We start from the raw sequence: 27103 nt of genomic DNA on the forward strand, positions 1-27103 counted from the left end.
GCAAGGCCACTTCTAATTTGGCATCCTTCTTCACATTTTATGTAGGGAAAAATACATATATTATCAAATGTCTTGAACCCAAATATCTGCTTTCTGGGAGTACAGATAATCTCTTAACATGAAATATGAATAAGAATTTAAGAATAACTTTACTAAATTGGAAAAACCACGTGGTTTTGATAAAATATTTACATCAATCGCCTTAAGTTGTTGACAGTTTAACTGCATTTCAGCAGTTCAACTGTATTCCCCAGTTAGAACAAAATTCTTCAAGAGAAGAATTATTAGTGACAAGAACTCAATATGACTGTCATACAAGATGCATATAGCTATTTAAACCTCTGAGGGGGTGGCCAGATAGCATTGGGGGAAAATCATAACACTTATATCAGTCTTTCACAATTCCATGTTCTATGTAGTCTTCATCCATGAGGTTTATGAACTGCTAAGAGTTTTTTAGATCTTCCTCTTTAATTTTTAATGAAAATTAATTTAAAAGAGAAAAATAACTGGACCAAAATATTGAAAAATGTCCACATTAACTTCTGAATAGCAATATTGCTTGGAGGCTGTCACATTTCTGAAAACCTGAAAGGGCATCTAATAAAGAAGTTGTTTTATAATTACCTTTAGAATGTATACATATCTTTTTCAATCTCAATAACTTGATGTAATATTGATATAAAATCATATTTTGATTGTTACAAGTTTCAGGGTCAGTTCTACACACTTTGGAATGACTGGTATACAGTAACTGAAAAAAGTGCATATTAATGTATTAGGAGTAAGAGTGAATCCCTGCTTGTGACATTGGACAAAGGGACAGTCGAAGGATCCATTTTGTGTATTGCCCACACTGCATGGCAGGGTCGCTACCTGGCCTTTGAAGCTTATCTTGCAGGTGATTGTGGAGTATTCTTCACTTTTGGTCCTAACAGATTTTAATCTCAACGCTCTGGGAAACTTCAGGAGTTCATGTCTATCATGGTAACAATGGGCTTGACCTAGATAATCTCAGCCTAATGTACACAGGTCTTTAGATCTAGTCTTCATCTCTGAGCAGTTTATTAGCACCCTGAAATTGGAAGATACGAGAATCAGATTTTTGCCATCATCACATCACTCCTATATGACTCCTCATTGCTCAATCAGTTAGCATAGTCCATTCCAGGAGTCTGCTGGATCCATATGGATTCCAAGGACCCTTGGGGAATTTCCTAACAATCTGGTGAATAGTCTAGTCAAGCACCTGCTTGATCTGATTCTGGAATATGTAGGAAACCAGAGTGACCTTAGCAGCTCCTCCCTGGGCAGTGATCCCGGGGAGCCCTTTGATTAACTGAAGAGCTCCAGGAGATGAAATGGTAGAAGGGACACTTGATATGTTGATGGGAATGCTGGTGCCACCCCTCTCAAAAGGGCCCTCCCTGAATCCAGCAGATCTTGACAACAATTGCCCGGTCGTCTTTTTAGGGAAGGTTCTTGAGAGAAAGGTGGAGTGCCAAATGCAGTTCACATTAGAGGAAGATTATCTAGACCCATTTCAATCATGGCCCAGATGGAAACCATCTTGGTCATCCTAATGGATTACCTGCATTAGGACACAGATGGGGAGTGTGCCTACTGGCTACCCTAGTTCTTTTAGACCCCTTAGTGGCCTTCAACACCATTGGTCATGGTATCCTTCCAGACCACCTGCAAGGCTTGAAAATTGGCATGGTTTTGCAGTGGTACCACTCAGGAGGGAGCACTTTATTAGTGGTGATAGGTTGCCCAGGTGGTTAACTACTTATGGTTGTGGCAGGGTTTGTCTTTCTCCTGTATTATTTAACACCTACAGGAGAGGTCATCTTTTTCAAGTTGCAGTATCACCAGTATGCTGATGATATCCAATTGTGCATGGCCACCTCAGACTGTAATGATGAGATGGTGGAAGTCCTGACCTGATGTCTGGAATCTGTTAGGGTCTGCATGATGTCTGGAATCTGTTAGGGTCTGCATGAGGTTGAATCTCTGTAAGATGGAGGTTCTATTTGTTCAGAAACCACCTAGCACTTTGCTTGCTCCAGTGATAACTCTGCATATAGAAGTAGTTCCCCTAAAGGGGCAGATCTGTGACTTGATGGTCCTCCCAAACTGATAGCTACTGCTAGATAGGCAGGTAGAAGTCATGGCTAAGGTAGCTTTTGCCCAGCTTTGGCTGGTGTGCCAGTTGTAGCCTTTCCTGAATCATGATACCCTTATTATCTTATGGATCAACTATTGCAGTAGGCTTTACACCAAGTATGCAGAAGCTGCAATTGCCACAGAATGCAGCCATCCAGTTTTGGTAGATGAAAGCTACCAGATTCCTAAAACATTGGTACTGTGGGTGCTGCTCTGACTGCTAATAGACTTCCAAGTACAATTCAGAGTTGAGGCTTTATGGCTTGGTAGGTAGGTATCTCATCCCTGGGCTGAATGGAAGATGTGGTAAAAGTGCTGATCCAGTGCCTGGAGGCTGTCAGGGTCTGGATGGGGAGGAACAGACTCCGGGTAAAGCCCTACCAGATGGAATGCTTTTGGGTTTGTGGGCCTAAAGATGCCAGGGAAATTCCATTCCCACTCTAAATGGGATTCTACACCCTCACTCAGAAGTGGACATCTGAATTTATAACTCCTACTCAAACAGCAGGTGGAAGCTGTGGCTTGGGCAGGCTTCTACACAGTTACATGTTGTATGCAACTTAAACCTTCCAGGTCCCATCCCTATGGAATTGCCACCTTGGGGCCTCAGAAGTGGGCATTTTCAGTAGCTGTCTCCATACGTTGGAACTCACTCCCTACGGCAATTCAGACAGCTCTGTCCCTCCTAGGCTTTAGGAGCTTTGAAGATTTACCTGTTGTGTCTTGCGCAGGAGGTGGCTATGTTGTAATCTGAAGGCAGGATTGCAGGAGCATGGCATTTTTATTTGTTGGTTGTTATTTTCCTTGTTTTTTAAAGTGTTTATATATATTGGTGATTTTCTGGAGCTGTTATTTTATATCTTGATACTGTTAGCTACCTAGAGCCTTCAAGAATGGACAGCATGCAAGTAAAATCAATCAATCAATCCTGATATCTATAATTAAGCCATGTATCTTTTCCCCCCAGAAATGTAGGAAAAAACAATTATTGAAACTAGAAAAAACAAATGTAGAAGCAAACTAATTAAGTGCATACTTGATTTCTTATGTTTAGAGCCTGCTTTTCATCCATTATAAAATACATAGTGTACATGTTGTATTTTAGCAGTTTTCTATCCAAATGCTACCCAGAAATATGTCCTGAAGCAGCCAGTTCAGTCAGGCAAATACAAGTTTTAAGCCTTTATTGTCTTATTGACTTAGAAAGTTCAGAGAGTCCATAGCTTGTCTTGTAATATGAGCTGTAGCAATCTGCTATCAGGAAAAAGATAGAGCCATATGAGATGTCCATAACAGCCATAACAGCCCATGATATGAGCATCAGAGAATTCCACAAGCTGGTCTAATGCAATACAAGGCTGTGAGCAAGAGCAATAGGAACACAGGTCTAGAGTTGTTTCCAACAGAGGACAAAGACTTGGAAGCTGCTCTTTTATAGCCCCCAGTGGTGACTTGATTAGGGGCATTGCCCTCTTCTTTCAAGGAGACTGCTAATTGCTTTTGCTTAGTTCTTTCTAGCTGTCAGTGTGTTTGAGTCCTAGGTGCTTGCCAGAACCTGGCCCCTCATTATCTGAATTGGGTCTCACCTGCTCAGCTCATTATCTCTTGAAGCTGCCACAGTTGCCTGATTGTCTGCTGGCTTTGGAGACTGATAGTCTTGTCTTCCTTCAGCATCTGACTCAGAGGATTCAGATGAGGGTGTAACAAACTAATTTTATACAGTCTCCATATTGAGGGTTAGCAGCATTTTTGAATGTATAGCCAAACTTTACAACAATATAGAATTTATATTCTTCAATAGTGCATGATCATTCTAATATTAGAGGGTTTTTTACATGCAGTGATATAATTAGAAGAAATCATTTAGGGTTAGGTAGGTAAATGGCCCACTACCAAACTTATTCATATTACAGATTTTGAATAAAAGTTTAGCTTTAAGATCATTTTATTCATTTCAAAAGAGAAACTACTTCATAGATTGTTTTTCTTAGTGCCCTTACCAATTTCCCTAGCATCCTCAAGGAAAGGAATCAGGGCAAGGGGCAGGCCCCAAAAAGGCATTGGTTATTCGTGTCATAATTCTATTACATTCAAAAGATCTTTTTCTTGAGTCACACTGTTAAGTTTTTTTCAGTTTTAGGTACATTAGAATAATAGAATCATGGAGTTGGAAGGGACATGAGAGATTATCTAGTCTAACACCTTGTTCAGTGCAAGATTTGCTAAAGCTTTTTAGACAGATGGCTATCTAACTTTTGTTTGAAGACTGCCAGTGAAGGGGAACATGCTTCATGTGTAAACCTGTTCTATTAGCTGACAGCTCATACAGTCAGGAAGTTACTCCTGATGTGTAGCCTAAATCTACTTCCTTGTGGTTAACTATTGGTTCTAGTCCTGCTCTCTGGGATAATAGAAAATGTCCCTCCCTCTCTATATGACAAATGTTTAGATGTCCAAATACTACTGTCACTATATCATACCTCCCTTCAATCTTCCTTCCGCAGGCTAAACATATCCAGTTTTTTCAATCATTCCACATGCCATCTTGGTTGCCCTCCTCTGAATTCACTTCAGTTTGGTAAATGTCCTTTTTAGACTTCAGTGCCCAGAAATGGACACAGTATCCTAAGAGACTCCCTTATGAAGGCAGAAGAAAGTGGGACAATTACTTCCTGTGATCTGGAATCTCTGTTCCTCTTAATAGATTCCAAAGTAGCATTTGCTTTTTAGTAGCTACATCATTCTGCTGGTTCATGTTCAATTTGGTAATCTCCTAGAATAAAAGATTCTTTTCACATGTGCTAGTTGTAAACCAGTTTTCCTCAGCCCACATATATCCCTTTTATTTTTTCCCCCCAAAGCCACAATTTACATTTTTCCCTGTTAAATTTCATCCTGCATTTTAGCCCAGTGTTCAAGCCCTTCTAGACCTTTTTGAACCTTCTGTTTCTCTTCTAAGGTGTTAGCTACTCTTTCTAGTTTTGTGTCATAATCATTCTTTCAGTCCCTTAATCCAGATCATTAATAAAATCAGTGAACAGGACAAGGCCTTAGAGCCTTGTGACACTCCACAATACTATTCTCAGGGTTGATGTACAGTCAGTCATTCAGCCAATTTTGAATTAACAGTTGTATATCATCTAGCCAATATTTTATTATTTTTGTAATTAAATAGTAATTGACATCCAAAAAGAAAACAAAGAATATATAATGTTGTAAGGGAAAAAATGAGAAAGGGCACCATTGACCAAAAAATCGAAAGTTGTTCATAATTTCCATATATCATGAGCATTGACAAGATTAGGCTTATTGTGATTAATATAATAAATATAATCTGCTCCGGTTTGATAAAAGTGTATTCTTGCCTCTGAAGATTCATTTTTCTAAATTTATTAGTAATTTTTTCTAATAAGACCATTGAAAAAAAAATTAATCCACAAATTGTTAAATTTTCAAGAAATTTCCCATGCTATGCAATAATTATAAAAATAATAATTGCTGCCAGAAACAAGTATACTCAGCTCCTTATTTATAAGTGTAGCACTGAATCATATAAATAAGCGTTAACAGTCCTAGCTCAGGGGAGCATTTGACCCTTTGATTTTTAGTAATACTAATTTCACTAAAACATTTCCACCAAAAAGGTGTTCCTTCATCATGTGACTACCACTTATGGTAACATGGTCCCTTTTGCTCCAGCATTTTGAAGAATGATTGTGTAAAATATATATGCTGATCTAGCTGGAGTTAAGTGCTACATATGTAGCACCTTCCACTGCAACTCTTGAAGAGAGGCAGAAAGGAGTTTTCCTGATTTCCATAGTGATTTCCATTTTGATTCAACTATTGTGTTGTCTAAATCAGTTTCCCAAGCATCTTTTAGACCACTAGGGGGGTCCTCTGTCTCAATTTGCAATAATAGTGTATAAATCCTTGATATTATTCCTTTCAATTGTGCCAAATATTTTAGTGTTGTCGAAGATAGCATATGGATAAGATATGGAGTTCCTGGTTCCTCTGTCCAATGCAGTGTTAAGCTGATGGCAGAAGAACCAAGATAGCCAACAGATAGTACATTGTTCAGTTTCATTCTTATTACTTGGCCTTGTATTACTATAAAAGTCATTTATCCTGTAGAAGTTAAAATTCCTCAATAATGTTAATTCAGTTAATCATATTGATTTTCTGTCCCCATAAAAGGTAAATGGAGGTCTTAGAGGGGAGATGCCATCTATTAATACTGGATACTTCTTTTTCCAGATCTGAAACATTGTCTTGGTAAAGACATTATTAATTTTGCTTTACATTATTGGTAAAGACATTAATTTTTGAAAAACTCCTTGGCTGAAAAAGTATATAATTTTTTAAATTATCAGGTTCTGACATATCCTCTGAATAAGTCCACTGCTTAGTCCAATCTTCTAGTATAAATTGAATTAAATGGTCTAATTATGCTGCTTGCTAATACATTTTTAAATCTGGGGCTCCCCAGCCTCCCTTTTTCTGCAACCAATATAAAATTCTTCTGTTGATTTTTCGCTTCTACTCTAAGAAATAAAAAGTTTCATTCTTCTGCCATATCACTAATATTCTATCTGGGAGGGATGGTATCCTAATGGAAGGGATTGAAATAAATTAAGTTTTGAAAGGACCTTCATTTTAATGGCTGTTATCGTGCTTAAAATATTCAAAAATCATTTAGTCCAGCTTTTTATTTCTTTATTTTTTTTTTCTATGCTGGGGTTAAACATGTAATTTTGTTTCAACATTTTGTATTATTATTCTTGGTAGTGTTGATCCATAAGTTTTTCAAGAATTTGCATGCAGTGGGAAATCCTTGAACATCAGATACCTCTATAGGGAGTTGTGGAGAGAATATAGAAAAACCTCAAATGTGATTTTTGAAAATTCACGGATAGGCCCAATACTTCCACAAATCTGTCCACTTTAACATATTTGGCTCAAAAACTAGGCTTTGACAATGTAAATACTATATATATTTATATACAATGTAAATGCTAAGCAAATAAGCTTAGTAGTTATGAATTATCCCCAAATGTAATCCTTTGAATTTGATTAATGATACACCATGCATTTTTAAGGCTTCTAAAGGCGAATTGAATGAAAGAAGTGAGAAGGATATCCTTGTTAATTTTTATTTACTTATTAGATCTATTAAGGCCACCCACCTGCAAAAAGTCTGGGTGTGCCTCTCAAAATTATAGTGGAATCTAAAACATAATTTTTGAGCCTTATCTGTGCTTTAGTGGAAGTATAGGTCTGCACTGCACTGTCATATTGAGAAACTAGGACCCAAATTTAAATTTTGTTAGTACTGTATCTGTTGTAAAAAGATCCCCTCCAAAGAGTCAAATGCCTTAAATATATCCAATGAACATATAACTAGAGAAATCACATTAGTTTTGCAAAAAGTTGTAATATTTAACATTTTCCTAAAAAGAGTAAATATATTTCTTATGTGTATTAAAACCAGATTGAATAATCCTATTTATAATTGATATAAGATAGTTCACCAGTATTTTTGTATATTATTTATAATCTGCTTTAAGAAGTAAAAGGGGCTTATAAGTAGATTTATTTATTTATTTATTTATTTATTTATTTATTTATTTATTTACAGCATTATAAGTAGTTAGCTCTTGTGGGTTAGGAATTAAAATTATCTTGGAATCTTTCCAGAAAGTAGGAAGAAAACCACCCTGGTGCAGTGTATTATCAAGTAATGATTGCTATAAGATCATTTTTAAATTTGTTGTAAAACTCTCCTATCAGCCCATCAGAGATTTCCTGTCCTTAATATTCTTGAAAGCATCTGTAATCTCTGTATTAAAGAAAGGAATGTCTATATACTGAGTATCTTCTGTGGATAATTCTAAAAAATTTAGCTGATTTAAGTATTGATTAATTTTAGTGAATGTTGAATTTGCCAATCTATGTAATTATTTTTAAAAATTCTTAGTGGCAACTTGACCTTTGGTATTCTTAATCACTTTACAGGTAGTCCTCACTTATCAACCGCAATTGGGACCAGCAACTCCATCGCTAAGTGACACGGTCATAAGGTGAAATGTGACCGTGCCCGACTTAGGATGTCAGTTCACCAGTTCCAGCTGCAGTCGTTGAGCAAATCACTCATGGTCATTAAGCACAATGTCACATGACTGCGACTTACAACTTCGTAAATCCATGCCAATTGCCAAGCGCCCAAATCACAATCACGTGACTGCAGGGATGCTGCAAAGGTTTCAAGTTTGAGGACAGGTCACACATCTCCTTTTTCAGCACCATCATGATTTCAAACAGTCGCTGAACAAGCAAAGACCTGTAATGAATCTTTTTTATCTTTGTTTAGCTTATTTGCCAACGTTCTTGAGTTCTTTTTATCAAATTCATAGTACTTATGCTTTAAAAATAACAGTTGAGTAGCAATTTTATCTCTAAGGCATCAAGTTTTTTCTTTTATTCTCTGTAAATATGAAATGATCCAGTTTACCATGGCTAAGCAGCGCAGTCATGTGATGTCACACTTTTCTGGTCCCACTTGCCACCATAAGCCAAGGACTCCCTGTAGTTATTTTTTGGAGCCAGTTTGGTGTAGTGGTTAAAGGCAGCAGGCTAGAAACTCAGAGACCATGAGTTCTAGTCCCACCTTAGGCACAAAGCCAGTTGGGTAACCTTGGGCCAGTCATTCTCTCTCAGCCTTAGGACTGAGAACCACTTTTGAAAATCTTGCCAAGAAAACTTCAGGGACTAGCCCAAGCAGTCAGAAGGAGTAAATACTGACTTGAAGACACAAAAAAGGAGCAAATACTGACTTGAAGGCACAAAAACAAAAAAATCCCTTCTTATCAGCATGTTATACATTTATAATTTGCAGCAATCTCTTTTTTATCCTGCTCATCCAATTTATACATTCCTCTCTTATGACTATCTTCATGATATCCCACTTTGTTGTTAAAGAGGCTTGTGTTATGTCATTTTCCTAAAAAAAAAAAAAATCTTAGAGTTTAAATTATTTGTTGCTTTGCTGATACATTACAAAGCAATGTAGGATTAAAATGCCAATTATATGGGTTTCTCATCTATTTTAAAAGCAAAGACCAGAGTTTCATGATAAGTATAAGTGCAATGTCCCCTTGTAAAACATTTTTAAAAGTTTTAGATGCCCAAATGTAATCTATTATTTAATGAGTTTGATGTCTACCTAAGTAAAACGTAAAACCATTTACTAAAGGGTTTGTAATTTCCCAAACATATATAAGATTGCACCTGTGCATTAAATTCTGGAATTTCTTCAAAATTCCACCTTGTTTTTTTGTTTTTAAAGGGGCTAAGTTAGTTTGGAGTTTGGAAAAATAAAAATATAAATCCAAATGTATAGAATTGTGGATTTTAAACTCGGTAGCAACAAAGATAGTAAATAGTTTCATATGTATAGTCTAAAGGCTAGTAAGGTAGCATTGGTAACACATTTTACTTTCTTACAATCTGTTCCCTAAATAAAAGTTTTAACAAAACATAACAAAATGATTTTGTAACACTTTATACCTCTTAAAATGCCAATTGAATGAAAATTAAATTGAAAATGAAAAATAATAAAGTTGTATGGAAAAAAAGGGGTGTCTGAACTTTTAAATTAATTAAGCGGTGTTGTTCTTTCTAGGGGTCCATTCAGTGTTGTGCGGCGATGTATCAACAGAGAAACTGGGCAACAGTTTGCTGTAAAGATTGTCGATGTAGCAAAATTCACTTCAAGTCCAGGCTTAAGTACTGAAGGTAAACATCAGTTGTTACTATGTAGAGTTTTATTTTCCTTTACTATATTTCTCATAAGTACAGTACATCCCAAAATTTTCCTGGGAAAGGAAATTCTCTGAGATTCACTGAGAAGTATCTCAGTTACGGGTATTTTCTGTTAGTGTTGACAAATTAAACAAAAAGAAAATGAAAATTATCAGTACTGATAGCTTGAGTCCATTATATATATTATTTCACTCAGATTAATTATTTAACAAGGAAATCAAAGGAGTAAACTTGTTTGGACAAATGGGAGAACATTTTATTAAAGAATTATATTTAATACCTTTTCACAGCTGTACTATTAATTTAAAGCTGCACCTAGGCTCTGCCTTTTTTATTGCAATAAAATGTTGCACATTTAGTTTTTCAAAGAAATATTGTTAGAGACATTGCCTTGTTTATTGCTGACCTATATTCTGCATTTATTTACAGCATTTATTTTTAAAAAGTATAATTTCAACATATATGTATTTAAATATGTGCATTATCTCACTGATGCAACATTTGGGAAAATGTGGAATCTAGTGATCAGCTTAGTTCTAATACACACATAAGCCCTAAGTGAGTTGTTGAGATTCTTCTAATGTTGCTTGTAACATGTCATGTATATGCCAGGATGAGAGGAAAGTATTGATACAGTGAGCTTTTTAATTATGTCATGACAGAGTTACTGAACATAATTACCTCTCAGTCAAATTTAATAATCATTGTATTATGTTTTAAAGAACTGCAAATCACAAGTATTTATATTTAAACCATTTATATTTAGACCATCAAACCATTCCCCTCCTGGTAGTATACATGATTCTGAAGACAATTTGATATTTTTGTTTGGAAGGTCAGAGTTCTACTAATTGTAATTTACTAGGCCAAAAAAATCATGAATCATAATGAATAGTTAATAAAACCTTCAACTTCATGTAAAAAGCAACTTCCATACATTCTTAGGAATGGAACGACAGGATTGGAACAATAATTTACTGATGGTGATTTTCTTTGCTACTTTAAGTACATAAAATGCATTATGTACAGTATATATGTTTAGTCGCAAAATGATCATTTGATACAGTGGGGCAAAAAAGTATTTAGTCAGCCACCAATTGTGCAAGTTCTCCCACTTAATAAGATGAGAGAGGCCTGTAATTTTCATCATAGGTATACCTCAACTATGAGAGACAAAATGGGAACAAAAATCCAGAAAATCACATTGTCTGATTTTTAAAGAATTTATTTGCAAATCATGGTGGAAAATAAGTATTTGGTCACCTACAAACAAGCAAGATGTCTGGCTCTCACAGACCTGTAACTACTTCTTTAAGAGGCTCCTCTGTCCTCCACTCGTTACCTGTAGTAATGGCACCTGTTTGACCTTGTTATCAGTATAGAAGACACCTGTCCACAACCTCAAACAGTCACACTCCAAACTCCACTATGGCCAAGACCAAAGAGCTGTTGAAGGACACCAGAAACAAAATTGTAGACCTGCACCAGGCTGGGAAGACTGAATCTGCAATAGGCAAGCAGCTTGGTGTGAAGAAATCAACTGTGGGAGCAATAATTAGAAAATGAAAGACATACAAGACCACTGATAATCTCCCTTGATCTGGGGCTCCACGCAAGATCTCACCCCGTGGGGTCAAAATGATCAGAAGAACGGTGAGAAAAAATCCCAGAACCACACGGGGGGACCTAGTGAATGACCTGCAGAGAGCTGGGACCAAAGGAACAAAGGCTACCATCAGTAACACACTACACCGCCAGGGACTCAAATCCTGCAGTGCCAGACGTGTCCCCCTGCTTAAGCAAGTTCATGTCCGGGCCCATCTGAAGTTTGCTAGAGAGCATTTGGATGATCCAGAAGAGGATTGGGAGAATGTCATATGGTCAGATGAAACCAAAGTAGAATGTTTTGGTCTAAACTCAACTTGTGTTTGGAGGAGAGGGAATGCTGAGTTGCATCCAAAGAACACCATACCTACTGTGAAGCATGGGGGTGGAAACATCATGCTTTGGGGCTGTTTTTCTGCAAAGGGACCAGGACGACTGATCCGTGTAAAGGAAAGAATGAATGGGGCCATGTATCGTGAGATTTTGAGTGAACGCCTCCTTCCATCAGCAAGGGCATTGAAGATGAAACGTGGCTGGGTCTTTCAGCATGACAATGATCCCAAACACACCGCCCGGGCAACGAAGGAGTGGCTTCGTAAAAAGCATGTCAAGGTCCTGGAGTGGCCTAGCCAGTCTCCAGATCTCAACCCCATGGAAAACCTTTGGAGGGAGTTGAAAGTCCGTGTTGCCCAGCGACAGCCCCAAAACATCACTGCTCTAGAGGAGATCTGCATGGAGGAATGGGCCAAAATACCAGCAACAGTGTGTGAAAACCTTGTGAAGACTTACAGAAAACGTTTGACCTCTGTCATTGCCAACAAAGGATATATAACAAAGTATTGAGATGAACTTTTGATATTGACCAAATACTTATTTTCCACCATGATTTGCAAATAAATTCTTTAAAAATCAGACAATGTGATTTTCTGGATTTTTTTTCCCATTTTGTCTCTCATAGTTGAGGTATACCTATGATGAAAATTACAGCCCTCTCTCATCTTTTTAAGTGGGAGAACTTGCACAATTGGTGGCTGACTAAATACTTTTTTGCCCCACTGTATATTAATTGACTGTAAAAGTATAATTATATAATAGTTTATTAACTGAACAATAATTTTAAGTAATAAAATAATTTAAATTTTGTTGTAAAAAAAAGTATAAGCTGCAGAACTTAAGAAACCCAGAATCATCAGAAATGAAGTGAAGAAACACTAAGCCATGAACATAATAAAATGGTTATGCATTCTGGTTTCGCTTCCTGCATAGTTCATATTTTAGGAAGAGAACTAAGAAAAACAAGAGAAACAAGAGAAAACACAAAGCCTCACTGCCTAAGTTTTTCTTTTACGTCTATTCAGTCTCATTTTTAAGCTGTCACTACCTATATCTCTATCACTTTTTATTCTAATGAGCTTTATTTTTATTTTCTTGAAAATCTTTTGATTCTAATAACTGAAGTTTGCTAGTGTTAAGATGTTTCTTTCACATGTAGGTCCTCTTTGTATACAAACTGGAGTGCTCTGTAGATACAACTGTTCTTGTTTTTGAAACAGTTTGGAGAAATAAAGGTTTGAATGAATGAGCACCTTTTCTTAATGCATTATTTTAAATTAAAATATTTCATTGGAGGTTGTTAAGGTTTTTAAAATATTATTTTCAAGATTTTTCCTTTTTCTATTAGGGAAAAATGGAAAAATGTTAGTTTTTTTCAAATATGCCTTATCTAAAAAGGTTCTCCAAAAATACCAAGGGGTAAGACTACCTTCTATATCAGAGGACAACTTGCAAATTTTCTCAGGGTTTTCTAAGTATAAATTAGGAATATATATATATGATATACTACTTGGGAAGTGAATGCATGGCATGAAGGAAGTGGATTATAAAATACTTTCTCTCTTTCATGTAATAAAAAACTCAAACTTGGAAACAAGTTCATTTATAGAATTTGTTACCAAAACATATAGTAAAGTCTAGTGTAGATGATTATAAATGATTATTAGAGCACTTTAGCTAACAGTATCAGCTACTACTGATAACTATATGAAATCTTTAAATATAGAGAGAGTATGCTACTGAATGTTATCTGTTGAGGATGAACAATAGAGGAACATGACTAACATAATGTTCTGGCTGAGGGCTTCCAGTCACTGGATTAGATCTTTATCGGGGGGCTCTCTCTTTGGAAGGTTCTCTGCCTTGATAATGTCTGCAAAAAGATAGCATAGCAATATCCAAAAGAGAGTTTTAGTTTTCATGCCTCTTTGCTTTTCAGTGTATGATATGTAGGTGTATGTGGTAACAGCTTTTTTCCCCCTATCTGGGTCATGATCCTACAACTGAAAGGCTTCTGAATTGTTTAAACTAGCAGTGGCAGTGGTTGTTCTTGACTAGCACAGAGTTAAACTATGCGGTAAATTTTTCTCTATGTAAGCTGTGGGGAAAAATATAATGCAATTATCATGAGCTACAGTTTTCACATATAAGAAAGGGGACTTTTCTGAATGTTAACTCCTTCAGTTTAACTCCTCCTAATATTGCAATATATATTATAGACTTGAGCCTTAATTGCCTTTTTTTAAAAAAGCATTTTTTATTAAATGCATTGACTTTGTGAGGAATTTTTTTTCATAAAGAAAATAAACATGTTGATGATTTTCCCAAAATAATGACTATTCTGAATATCATTTTGTTGCTCATTAATAACAAAAACAATATTCAATTGTCCAGATGTCTGTCAATAAAATAAGAATTGTATTCAGTATCTTGTAATACAAATTAATATAGGAAAATTTAGTTGAATATTAGTATGCATAGTTGGAATGACTATTTTATTTGTAATTCTGGTCTGTGACCATAATAAAATATTGATTATTAGATAGTTGGAATGACAGTTGGTCGCTATTCCAGTAAGGTGGTCATCTAAGTACTTTATGTGTGTAATGACAAACTCTGTTGCAATATTTATAACAACTTTATTCATTTGGTAATTCTCCATTGCAGTATATCACATATATGTTATTTGCAGCAGTATGCAATTGTATGTAAATCATTCATACACAAACATATATCTTATTTTATGATTGGAATAGTATTATTAAAATGCTTCATTTTAGGAAGCCTAGGAACTGTTTAGGATTTTAATACATTGGTTTTCTGCATGGTGACCACTTTTTAAAAATTTCTTTCCTTTGAGAAGACAATTACAGAAAGTCTATCTCTGAATTCAGAAACTAGTACTGCAATACCTAAGGAACTATATGTTCTGCATCACTAGTGGTTGGGGGGAAATACAGAAGCAAACTGATTCTGTTTCATGTTGTTACCAGTGTTACTATGCAGGTACCAAATACAGTGATCTACAAGTGTTTGGTTGCTTGTGGCATATACTGTATTTATATGAATGGGCATGTATGACAGATAGTTCATGAGACCCACTCAATGCAGGCCATAAAGGCAGAAGGATTTTTTCTGGAAGATTTCAGTTTATGCAGCATATGGAAAAGTACCAGATTGGAAACCTTTACAAAGATTCAACAAGAAATGGTTTTCAGAACAAGAGATAGTTCCCAAAACAAAAAGTGAAATCATTTCCATGTCCATTGGATGGAGTGAGAAGAATATCAAACTGGAACTAGCCAAGCCTCATTGGAAGTATAAATGCATGGTAGCTACTTCATTTCGTCTGGATGTCAAGCCCATCTGGCTAACTAGAGTTTGATTTTGGCTTTATAGGTAATAACCAGCACTTGAATTGCATCTGGAAGTGAACTTTGTGAGAGATGGGGAGCTATATAAATGTGATGTATAAATAAATAAACTGGCAACCAATGCAGCTCGCATAACAGTGGTGACACATGGGCATATCAAAAGGTGCCTGTTACTACATGCATCACTTCATTTTGAACCAGCTGTAGCTTCCAGGTAGTCTTCAAGGGCAGCCCCATGGAGAGTGCATTGCAATAATCCAGTGGTAAGGTTACCACAGCATGAGTAACTGTATGAAGGGCCTCCCAATTGAAGAAGGAGTGCAACTAGTGCAGGTGTGAACCTGTGCAAAGGTCCTCCTAGCCAGAGCTGCACTTGCACTTCAAGCAGTAGCTGCACACCCCCAAGTTGCACACCAGTCAAACGGGTAAGTGCAGCCCCATCCAAGATCAATGATGGTAATGTCTCAAACCCCAGGGGGCCAAACAGCCACTCAATCTTGTCAGGATTGAGCTGAAGTCTGTTCTGCCCCATCCAGACCTGAACAGCCTCCAGTCCCTCAACAACTTTTTCTGCACAGCTTGGGGTTGTGATTTAAGCTGGATATCATCAGCGTACTGATGATATCAAAGCCCTAACCAATGGATGAACTCACCCAGTGGTTTCAAGTATATGTTAAAGAGGAGAGGGGAGAGAGTCAAGCCCTGAGGCACCCCACAAGTGAGAGAGTGCAGATCCAAATTCTTGCTCCCATCAACACTGACTGAAACCAACCAGTAAGGAAGGAGGTAAACCACTGCAGCACAGTGCCGCTCCTAACCCCCACAGCCAATTAAAGAAGGATACTATGGTCAACATCATAGAAAGCCACTGAGAAATCAAAGACCACTAGGGTAGATGCCCACCCCCATCCCAGTTCAGCCAAAGGTCATTGACAAGTATGACCAATGCTGTCTTCAAACTGTATTCCAGTCTGAAACCAAAGTGAAATGTGTCCAGATAATCCACTTCCTTCAAGATCCTTTGTAACTGCCATCCAACCACCTTCGCCACAGCTTTCTCCCAAAAGGGAAGATTGGAGACTGGCCGATAATTGTCCAACATGGAGAGGTCCAGCAGTGGACCTCATACCACCGCCTCTTTCAAGGCCGTCGTAACCAGTCCCTCTCTAAAAGAGGCTGATATCACATCATAGACCCATTTCTTGGGCTGCCTTAATAACCCAGGAGGGGCCAGTATCTAATAAACAGGTGGCCAAACTAACTGACAGGAGGACCTTGTCCACTTTCTTGGGCATAACAGAACCAAACTCAGTCCAGATAACATCATAAGACTGTGCACTAGGCAACTCACTTGGACTTGTCCACAGTCCAACCAAGCAAATTTGAATAACTTTACCCACCAGATAACATGAATATTCCTTGCTGTGACCCTACAGATGATCCTAGGGCCCCACTCCCCCCAATAGGGAGCAGGTCACCCTAAACTGGACCACTGGGTGGCTATTAGCAGGTTCAATAAAGGTGGAGAGATGACTTTTGGCTCGAATATGGGCTCTCGTTCTCACTTGTGTTCAATTGGATTCACTCTTTGTCTTTCTCCAATGGTTCTTCAGTTGTTGTTTCTGGTGCTTCATCTCTCAGAGCACCCTGGGATTGGCACACAGAGGCTGCATATGAACAGTCCAGTCCAAGGCTTCAGTCACACACCCATTCCAGGTTGTAGCCATGGTCTCAGCCAAACTGCCTGACAGGTCCTCAAGGAAAACCCCAAGCTCCCTCTGGAACCTGACAGGTCCATCAGCCCCCTGGGACAGGCCAACCTAAGAGGCCCTTTCTGTTCCATCTCCCTAAACCACTTCTGCCCAAAACAACTGTGTTTCTTTCTGCTGTCTTTCATTTTGTATATGGATCAAAATATCCAAAATGCATATTTTCAGGTATAGACCATGCAAAATCAACTGCTCTGTGCATGGAATGGTTTGTCTACAGAATGTCTTGCACTTCCTGAAATAAAATAAAATAATAAAATAAAATAAAAGCTTTACTAATTTTTGTGAAGGCTAACTGTGAAGTAGGGCAGGCACTGAAGTAAAAGAGGGAGGAATTCCAACTGCCCACACATTTTGAACAGATATTCCTTTTTCAAGGATAAGTGCTCCTGAAAAAGGAATATATTTTTGACATGCATCAGGATTTTGTATGAAGATTGTTAGTGATGAACAGTATTTCAAATAATACAGAGAACTGGCTTGCTAGCAAATTAGGTAAAATACTGAGCTTCATTCATGAAGATATTGAATCAGGCAATGTTTTTTTCAGATAAGGGATCACCTTCACCTTTCCAATTCATCTTTGGAGGTCAATTCATCTATGGGTGGGTCGTGATTGAAAGTAGGTGGGTTCTAAAGTTTTGTGCTTAATAATATATTGCTACATGTTATTATCATTTTTTAAAAATCACTCTTAATTTTTAACATTTCTCATTGTTAATAGTATGGAATTAGTTAAAATAGAATTCTTTATAAATTATGATTATGCTTAATTACTGATCAGTTCCCCCTATTGTTGTAATTAACATACAGTTATCCTTGTGTTACCAAGTAAACCAGTTTTCTGTTTAACTCACTAATCTCAGTTCTAGAATAATGCTCTGTGTATCTCTTCCTGTAACAACAGCTAACTGTGTCTGTGAACTGTAACTGACTGAGAGGGCAATTAAACAGTTTGATGATTGTTGCTGTGCTCCTTGCATGAAAAACCAAGAGCTCCAAGTAGTATCATAGAATCCTAGTTGGAAGGATTATTGAGATAATTTAGTTCAAACCCAGCCCCATACTGAATCTACTACAGCAATCTGAATCTCTGACAGCCTGTGCCTGAAGACTTCCAGTGAAGGAGATCTCAGCTATTCCTGACTGTTTGGCTAACAGCTCAAACAGTCAGGAAATTCTAACCTGAACCTACTTCCTTGTAGTTATAACCCAATGATGATAGTCCTGCTCCCTGGGGTAACAGGGAATTAGTCTGTTCCCTCTTCTATGTGACAGCCCTTCAGATTTATGAAGACTGAAATAATATCTTCACTCAGTGATCTCCTTTGTAAGTTAAACATATCCTGATCATTTAAATGTTCTTCATAGGTTTTCAGACCCCTCTCCATTAGTTCCCGTTGAACTAATTCCAATTTTTCACTGTCTGTTTTGAATAGTAATACCCAGAACTTGACACGGTTTTTTAACTGGGGTCTGAGTAGGGCAGAGTAGAATAGAAGAATTATCTCCCATGATCTGGGTTCTGTAAGCCTGTTAATGCACCCCAAGATAGCATTTGCCTTTTTAGTAGCTGCCTCACACTACTGACCCTCATTTAACTTATGGTCAGCAAGGTTACCCAGACCCCTTTCACATAGGCTAGTGCCAGGGTGGGAACCATGATCTTATATTTGTGCCTTACATGTTTCCTACCCAGATGCAGAACTTTCACATTTACAGTATCTTTGTTAAACTCCACCTTTTTTTCCAGTCCATTCTCAAGTCTGTCTAGATCTTCCTGAATCTTCTCTCTCTCCTCTAAAGTATTAGTCATCCCTCCCAGCTTTGTGTCATCTGCAAACTTGAAAAGTGTGCCCTCCACTCCTTCATCCATGTCATTGATAAAATAGTTGAACATCACAGAGCCTTGTGGCATTCCATTCAGTGCTTGCTTTCAAGCTGAAATGGAGCCATTATTGAGCACTCTTTGAATGCAGTTATTCAACCAGTTTAAATCAGTCTGCTTATTCCAGATTTTAAAGTTTTATTAAAGGGAATATCATGAGGCACTATGCTGAAGGCTTTGCTGAGATTCAGGTGTCTTGATCTACAGCATCCCCTGATCTACTGTATTGAACTAGTAACACTATCAAAGAGAGTTAAGTTTAAGTACACTCCATTGAAATTTTTGACTTTTTCAGCATATTTCAACAATACTGGTAGATAATGGGGATATAATATAGCAAATATCATGCACCATTTAAATTTTGTAGTCCATTGTGTAATTTAAATAAATATAAATGCAAATTTCGCATGAGGAAAAAATAAGTACACCTACATTTATCACTACCTCAAATACCTAAAATTAAAATCAGGTGCACCACATCAGGTATAAATGATTAGAATGTTGTTAGGATCTGGTAGAAACCTGTATAATTTAAATCTCAGACATTTAGTTTGATTTGCTCTTTGTTGTTGAAGTGTGTGGTATTACCATGCCTAGATCAAAAGAGCTCTGAGGCTTTTAGATAGACAGAGATGCCTATGAGTCTGGAAAGGGATTTTAAAAAATTGCCAGTCATTGGCATCAATCATTCCACTGACTGGAAGTTTATTTACAAGTAGAGAAGATTTCAAACAACTGCCAACTTTCCCAGGCCAGGCTGTCCCAACAAGTTCAGCCTGAGAGCAAAATGCAAGATGCTGAAAGAAGTCTCTAAAACCTACAGGTAGCTCTCACCACTGTTGATATCAAAGTGCGTGAATCTACCATTAGAAGTTGCACTAATTAGATCAATATGGGAGGTTTATGAGGAAGAAATCTTTGCTCTCTAGAAAGAACATCAGGGCAAAACTAAAGTTTGCTCATGAGCACCTAGGCAGAGATCAGGACTTTTGGAACAATGTGCTGTAGATAGACGACCAAAGGTAGAATTATTTGGCCACAGTATCAGGACATGTTTGGTGAAAACTAAAGACAGCATTTCACAAAAGAGCCTGATACCAACTGTAAAATATGGTGGTAGAAATGTTATGGTTTCGGGTTGCTTTGCTGCAACAGGGACTTGGGAAGCTCACCATCACATAATCCACTATGAATTCTTCATCGTACCAAGAATAATGTGAGACTATCTGTCAAAAGATTGAAACTCAACCAAAAGTGGACCTTGCTATGTGACAGTGACCCTAAACATTCCAGTAAATCCACCAAAGAGTGGCTGAAAAAAAAAGAAATAGAAATGGAGGGTTCTGGAATGGCCAAGTCAAAGCCTGAATCTAAATCCCATTGAGATGCTGTGGGGTGATTTGAAATGGGCTGTGCATACAGGAAACCCCTCAAACATCACCCAGCTGAAAAAAATTATGCATGGAGGAATGGGAAAAAATTCCTCCCAGTCAGTGTCAGAGACTGGTAGACAGTTGTAAGAAATGCCTACTTGAGGTTGTTTCTGCCAAAGTGGGCAATACCAGGTATTAGAGCCAAGGGTGTACTTTTTCCACAGAAGGGAATGGCACATCTGTTAATTGTTTTGTTGAATAAATGATTGAAAGTCAATTTTTCATAGTTTTTTGTTCAGTTACGTCGCCTTTATCTTTATATATTGTTTGAATGAAGATAAAATATTGATATGTCCACATTTGTTTAAAAAGAAAAAAAACTTTACATGGGATGCACTTATTTTTTCACATGATGGTAGACATCAAGCTAATAATTTGTAGTTTCTTGGATCTTTCTTCCCATTCTTAAAGATGGGGATGACATTTTCTCCTCCAGTCTTCTGGTACTTTACCAATCTTCAAATGTTCTCAAAGATTATCAAAAGTGGTTCTGTTATCTCCACTAGTTTCTTCAATGTCCTAGATCTTTAAGCATTTATTAAAAGATGAGGGGAAATTAGAATTAACTTGATTTCAACTGGGAATTTAACTGAAAAATTACAGTTATGGGACTGCTACAGAAACTTGGCAGTTAACCACAAGTAGGCTAGGTTTGTATCACCAACTACAACCACAGGTATCTGCAAGAAGTGAGGAGAGTGATGGTATGTGTATTATGATGCAGACTCTGCCCTTAGTGTACTTGCTTGCATGACATAAGTACAAAAGGCAGAGCTTTTTGACATCACCACACATGTTTAGCATTTTTAGTGCTATCATTATTAAGAAATGACACCTATGAGTATGACTTTTATGCTTGTCAGTGAAAAACCATGGTTTTTAAAACCACCTTCCTCATGTTTAAAATAGGACAAAGTTCCAGTCCTCAGAATATTATTGCAGAAATCAGAAAATTAGGAAAGATCTGTTATAAATGTAAAGTAGAAAACATAATGAATAAAAAATCAATAATGACATGTGATTGACATTGCCACCAGAAATTAGAAACCAGTTAGGAGAAGGATTTAGGGCTGCAGAAAGACCTCTAATAGCCATGGATTCACTTCTCTTCCCCCGTCCCCATATATACATTTAAAAAATAGTGATTATATATCAGCACAATGTGATGATGAATAGGAATTGCAGACAGCCCCTAAAGAATGGATATGTATATAGTGATAGAAAGTGAAAATGTTTCAGATCTTAATGAAATGTCTGTACAACAAAACAGTTTGTTTAGATAGTTATTTTCAAATTTAAACATTATTTGCTCTTTATTCAAGAAAATGCTTATTTTTTGTAACATAACTGGGGTGTTAAATGGTGTATGGAACTAGGAGGTAATATTGACCATAGTTTAGACTAAAGTTGAACACCATGCTGGGCTCAGTTGAAGATCAATATGCAAGAATTTACATATCATGTAAAATTCTTGTTTCCTCCTCTTTTTCTTTGCTGTGTGAGGAATGTTCCAAGCAATTATAAAGATCAGGAGAATTGTGTGCACTTCCCTTATGCAGGTCCAGCTGGACAGGAAGAAATAAACTTTTATGTGCTTTTTGGGTGAGGAGAAACAGGATTCTGTTAGGGCTTGTGGTGATCCCCCCTCCATGTGCAAACACTTTGCCTATGAATAAGATTAAATCCACTTTAAATACAGTATTTGGAAAGATTAAGCCAACTTTGAAGATTTGGGATTAATATTACTAAAACCTTAAACCTTAACCCTAAAAATGTTCATTCTAATAATATATTTTAAATTGGTACAGTTGAATTTTTCTAGCAGTTTTGTATAAAGTGTTTTTTTAATTGCAAAAAAAAGTAAATGATTCTGTCTCAGATCCAAATTGTGTATAGAGAATAAGTGACACTTGTCACGGATGCAAAATGAAAATAAAAATTATGGTTAGCATAGCAAAAATTATAACTTGCTGAATAGGCCTTTTTATCTTGAATAGTAGACTTCTGTATCATGTCTTTGAAATTCCCATAAATTGCAGAATGATAATTTATTGATGTATACATTGAATATTCTGTGCATAAATAACTGGAAAGTTTGTATTAAAGTAGAATAGCACTGTCATTAGGAAATCCCTGTTACTTTATTTGTGATCATAAAATCATACAATTGAAAGGATCGTTTGGGCCATCTTATCTGAGTATACAGGAGTCTAGTTTAAAACATCCTCAGTAGATGGTTGATCCAATCTCTCCTTTAAAACTTCTAATGTAGATGAGTTCAGCAACTGCTCTGCTAATTTGTTGCATTGTCAAACTGCTTTTACTGTTAGGAAGCTTTTTTTCTGACATTCAATCAGAATTTGCCACACTTGATCTAAGACCATTAATCTGTATCCCTGCATTTGGAGAAAAAACAGGTTGGAAAGATGCTTCATATCACCACTAAATTATCATTTTGCAAGCCTAAACAGTTCTAATTTTCTCAGTCTTTCCTTGTAAATATTTCTAGTTGCTGGATAATCTGTTGTCCTTTTCTGGACAGGTAGTCCTCACTTAACGACGATTTGTCCAGCAACCATTTGAAGTTATGGCAGTGCTGAATGAATGGTAGTTACACCTGAGCCCCAAAGTTATGGGTATTACAGTGCCCTCATGGTCATGTGATCAAAATTTGGGTGCTTGGCAGCCCGCCCACACTTGTGACTGCAGGGATGCTTCAACTCTCCCCACCCACTTATCTCCCTCCCACCTCTGCCCTTTTGGCTGCCCTGCATGCTGCTGGCCCTGCAGCCCTTCACTCCCTGGCCCTGCACTCCACTGGCCCTGCTGTCCCCAGCTGACCTTCACCATCTTTTTCCTCCCACTGCTGATGAGGCCCACATGGCCTGACCTTTTGTGAGGCGGCTGTTAGCTGTACCAGGCCTTCTTCCCAAGGCCATGCGCACCCTTGTCCAAATCACGTACAGCCTTCTCACAAGGCTTTCAGACTGGATAAGGGTTGCCTGCAATTTGAAAGCCTCAACGTGAAAGCCAGGTGGCAGGGCCAATAGAGTGCCAGGAAGCAGGGCTGGCAGAGGCGGTGGAGTGCAGGGCGGCCAAAAGGGCAGAGATGGGGGTAGATGGGTAGGGGATTGGAAGAGTAGGCAGTCTCTTACCTTGCCAAGGCTCGGGCTGGGAGGGCCAAGCTAGGAATGACTTCAATCAGGGTGGGTCCTTGCTTAACAACTGGGTGGGATTCAGTTAACAATGGCAACCAGGACTGCTGGAATTGCTGTCACTAAGTGATATCATGTTGCACTTTAAGACTGCATTGCTTAGTGATAGAAATTCCAGTCCTGTTGTAAGTTGAGGACTACCTGTACATGTTCTGTTTTCTCTGGCACACTACTGAGCATAGTATCCAAGGAGGAATCTAACTAATGCAGAATATTATGGAGCAGTTGCTTCTTACAGTTTGAAAAGAGTACAGTGGAACCTCGGGTTACGAACGCTTCTGTTAACGAACTTTTCGGGCTACGACCAGCTCTGGCCGCAAAATTTTGCCTCGGTTTGCGAACTCCGCCTCGGGGTACGAACAGGATACGTGGCCATTTTCCCTCCTGTGACATGGTCCGCGGCCATTTTTCCGCCCCTGACACGTGGTCCGCGGCCATTTTCCACCCCTGACACGTGGTTCGCGGCCATTTTTCCACCCCTGACACGTGGTCCGCAGCCATTTTTCCGCCCCTGACACGTGGTCGTAGGGAGGGGGACTCTCCCTCCAAGCAATAGCCGCCTCCCTGTCCTCCACGCCAGAACGGATTAACGGTAATTACATTGAACCTTATGGGGAAATTTGCTTCAGGTTGCGACTAATTCGGGTTGCGGCCAGAGTCATGGAACGAATTAAGTTCGTAAACCAAGGTTCCACTGTACTTTGTTAAAAAACTCAAACTTGTGTTTTCTTTTCAGTAATCATGTCATTCTGCTGAGTCATATTCAGCATGTGATCAACTGTAATTCCAGAATCTTTCCCACAATCAAGCCAGATATATTCCATCCATCTTGTATCTGTGTATTTGATTTCTTTTTTCCCCAAGTGTAGAACTTGGCACTTGTTCCTATCAATTTATTTTTGTTCTTTTGTTTTCAACCACTTCTCTAATCTGTCAAAAGTATTTTGACTTTTTTCTATATAAACGAATATAAGTATTAGAAGTTACTCCACCCAGATATGTGTTGTCTGCAAATTTGATAAGCATTTTGTCTACCTCTCCATCTAAATTATTATTGAAAATGTTGAAGAATGCCAGACATAGGACTGAATGCTGTAGCATAAAACATGATTCCTTCTATCAGTTGGATGAGAAACAGTTGATGAGCACTGAGTATGGATTTCAAGCCAGCAATGGATCTCCCAAAATAGACATGCCATCCAACTCATATTCTTTTATATTAACAAATTGACACAGACTATATTTCATAAAATAATTATCTAGATTATATTTTTTTTCCTACTTGGAAAACTGTAGTACTTTGACAATAGAAAAGGAGCTTGTGTAGACTGCTTTTGAGTGGTCAGGACTGCTACATAAGAAAAAGTTACTTTCTGAATGTACCTTTTTCCCCCTGGAATTGCTAACTTGAGATACGAGCCTTAATTCTTCAGTCATAAGCCAGAAACCATCTTTACATTCCTGCCTGTAAGATTGCCAGGATGGGAGGCCAGTCTAGCAAAAGCTACCAGGAAACAACTGAGAAAAAATCAAAAGTCCCAAACATCAAGGGGACAAGCAAACAGGCAGAAAAAGCTAATAGAGAACATGGTATAAGTAGCCCAAAAACTTTGAAAGATAAAGGCATCCATGTCCCTATTATGGAGGAATATGAATTCCCTGGACTCATGTTTGCTGGCTGTCCAATTGCTTTCTAAGATAAAATACCTCCAGTAGGAGGAGTAGCAAATCTGGTTTCTGGGTGTCAGCTTCCCACAGATGCAGAATAAAGCAGTAAGCATTACATTCCAGAAATGTTGACAACAGTCCTTAGAGAGGAATCTAAAAAAGGAAATTAGAAACTATGTACTTAATACAAACTCCAGGTAATTTATGACCCTTCAGGAGTTGGTCCATGAAAGCTTTAAGTTTGATTCTGTTTTGAAGTATCTGGGAATAGGCAACTTTATATATTTATACGTTTTAGCTCTCCACTCCTATCAGTTTCAGCTAATAAGTCAACAAGAGATTGTGAGAATCAAAAATAGCTAGTGAACACCAGATTGCATTCTCCTGAGGATTCCTATAGGTCTCCTGACAAACTCAGGTTAACTGTCATATTAATTATGACTTAGCTAAGAGTTTCAAATCATCTCCTATATTACTCTTGGACTATAAGCAATGTTAATGAGATGGGAGGTTGGACTCTTATTATTTTAGAGTGTGGCCTTCTGAAGAGCAAAATCTTTATATTGGCATTAATGTCAATCCATAGTAGTATTTATATGACTGTACGTACTTTGAAAGTTATAGTTAATGATCCTCCTTGCCAGTGAAATACTACACAGGATAATAAACTGGTGTTGCTAGGTGCTGAAATGTATTTTGGGGGGCAATCTTTTGCATTTCTACAACCTCTGTGACTATACTTACAGCATTCCTTAAAACCTGGCTTGGTTGCAAAAGTGGGCTGGAATTTCTTAAACCTATTGTTACATCCTAGGTTTCCTTTGTAACTCAGGATGATTTTATTAACAGAAGGCTGAATCCAAACATTTTGTAGAATTCTGCAATAGCATGTTAATACTGAAGGAAAATCATTGAATTGTTTGAAATTTTATATTGTGAAATTGAACAGATGAAGTGTTTGCCTGGCGTTTGTACTTGTCACTAAATAAGTTTTTAAATTACTGCAAAAAAAAAAGAAAAGAAAAGAAAACTATAGCACTTTATGTCAAAAGCATCTGTAATTTGCTGTCATTCTGTAAGCCATGGGATAAAAGCAGCATCCTAATACGTAGATTTTTTAAAGTGCTTACTGAGAAATTTTCCTTCTATTTCATAAATGCTACTTAATTTTAAAAGCTACTAGGAAAAAAACTGGCAATCCTGTTTTCATTTATAATATTGTATATAGGCAGTCTTTGGAGGTACATACTTTGAAAAAATTGCATGAGAAAATAGGATTAAAGTATTGGCTTTATGTGTTCTCTGCCTGTGGACCTCAGCATCTCTTGTTGCTCATCTTGATTGAGCACTTTTTTTAAAGCCATATCCAATAACTGGATTTTATTGGCAACATACAGCTGATAATAGTTGGTTTTTTTCTACTTCCCTAGAGATAGATTTTTCTTCTGAATTTCTTCATAATGATGAGAATATTTAAGAAATAGTAACAGTTTGCTCTTAAAGTTCATTCAATTGCATTAGGAAAGAGCTTGTATTTATTCAAGTTTGGTCAGTTGTTCCTTAGTTTAATTGTTTTGCAAAGCTGTTGATCAGCTTTACAAACAGGCTAGAGAAATAGGCTGAAAACAACAGAACAAAATTAAATTAATAGGAACAACTGCAGAGTTCTTAATTTAGGGGAAAATAGCTGTTTCTACTGTCTCTTGAAATAATCTGTTTTCAAATTGAAATTTCTAGCTATTTTATTTCCCATCTTTATTTCTGAAAGGCTTTGATTAGCTCTGACCAAAAAAATACCCTACTCAGTAATTTGGCCCTTTGTTACTAG

The 27103-nt window shown here is 37.4% G+C and overlaps 1 protein-coding gene across 6 annotated transcripts in view; it reads left to right on the forward strand.

Annotated features, from left to right (window-relative positions):
* CASK (calcium/calmodulin dependent serine protein kinase) overlaps positions 1-27103 on the forward strand; it is a 187921-nt gene that overhangs the window by 50797 nt on the left and 110021 nt on the right. For all 6 annotated transcript variants that reach the window (XM_088144750.1, XM_088144746.1, XM_088144747.1 and 3 more), the window contains one exon: positions 9851-9963. Coding sequence is in view for 4 of the 6 variants with exons in the window: in XM_088144746.1 (XP_088000872.1) it covers positions 9851-9963 (113 nt within the window). In the remaining 2 variants the exon portion in view is untranslated. The remainder of the gene's footprint in view (positions 1-9850; positions 9964-27103) is intronic.

The sequence above is a fragment of the Python bivittatus genome, unplaced genomic scaffold (assembly GCF_059951505.1).
Source record: "Python bivittatus isolate LINGU-HERP-01145 unplaced genomic scaffold, Pbiv_v1 ctg000350_np1212, whole genome shotgun sequence".
NCBI classification, from domain to species: Eukaryota; Metazoa; Chordata; class Lepidosauria; order Squamata; family Pythonidae; genus Python; species Python bivittatus.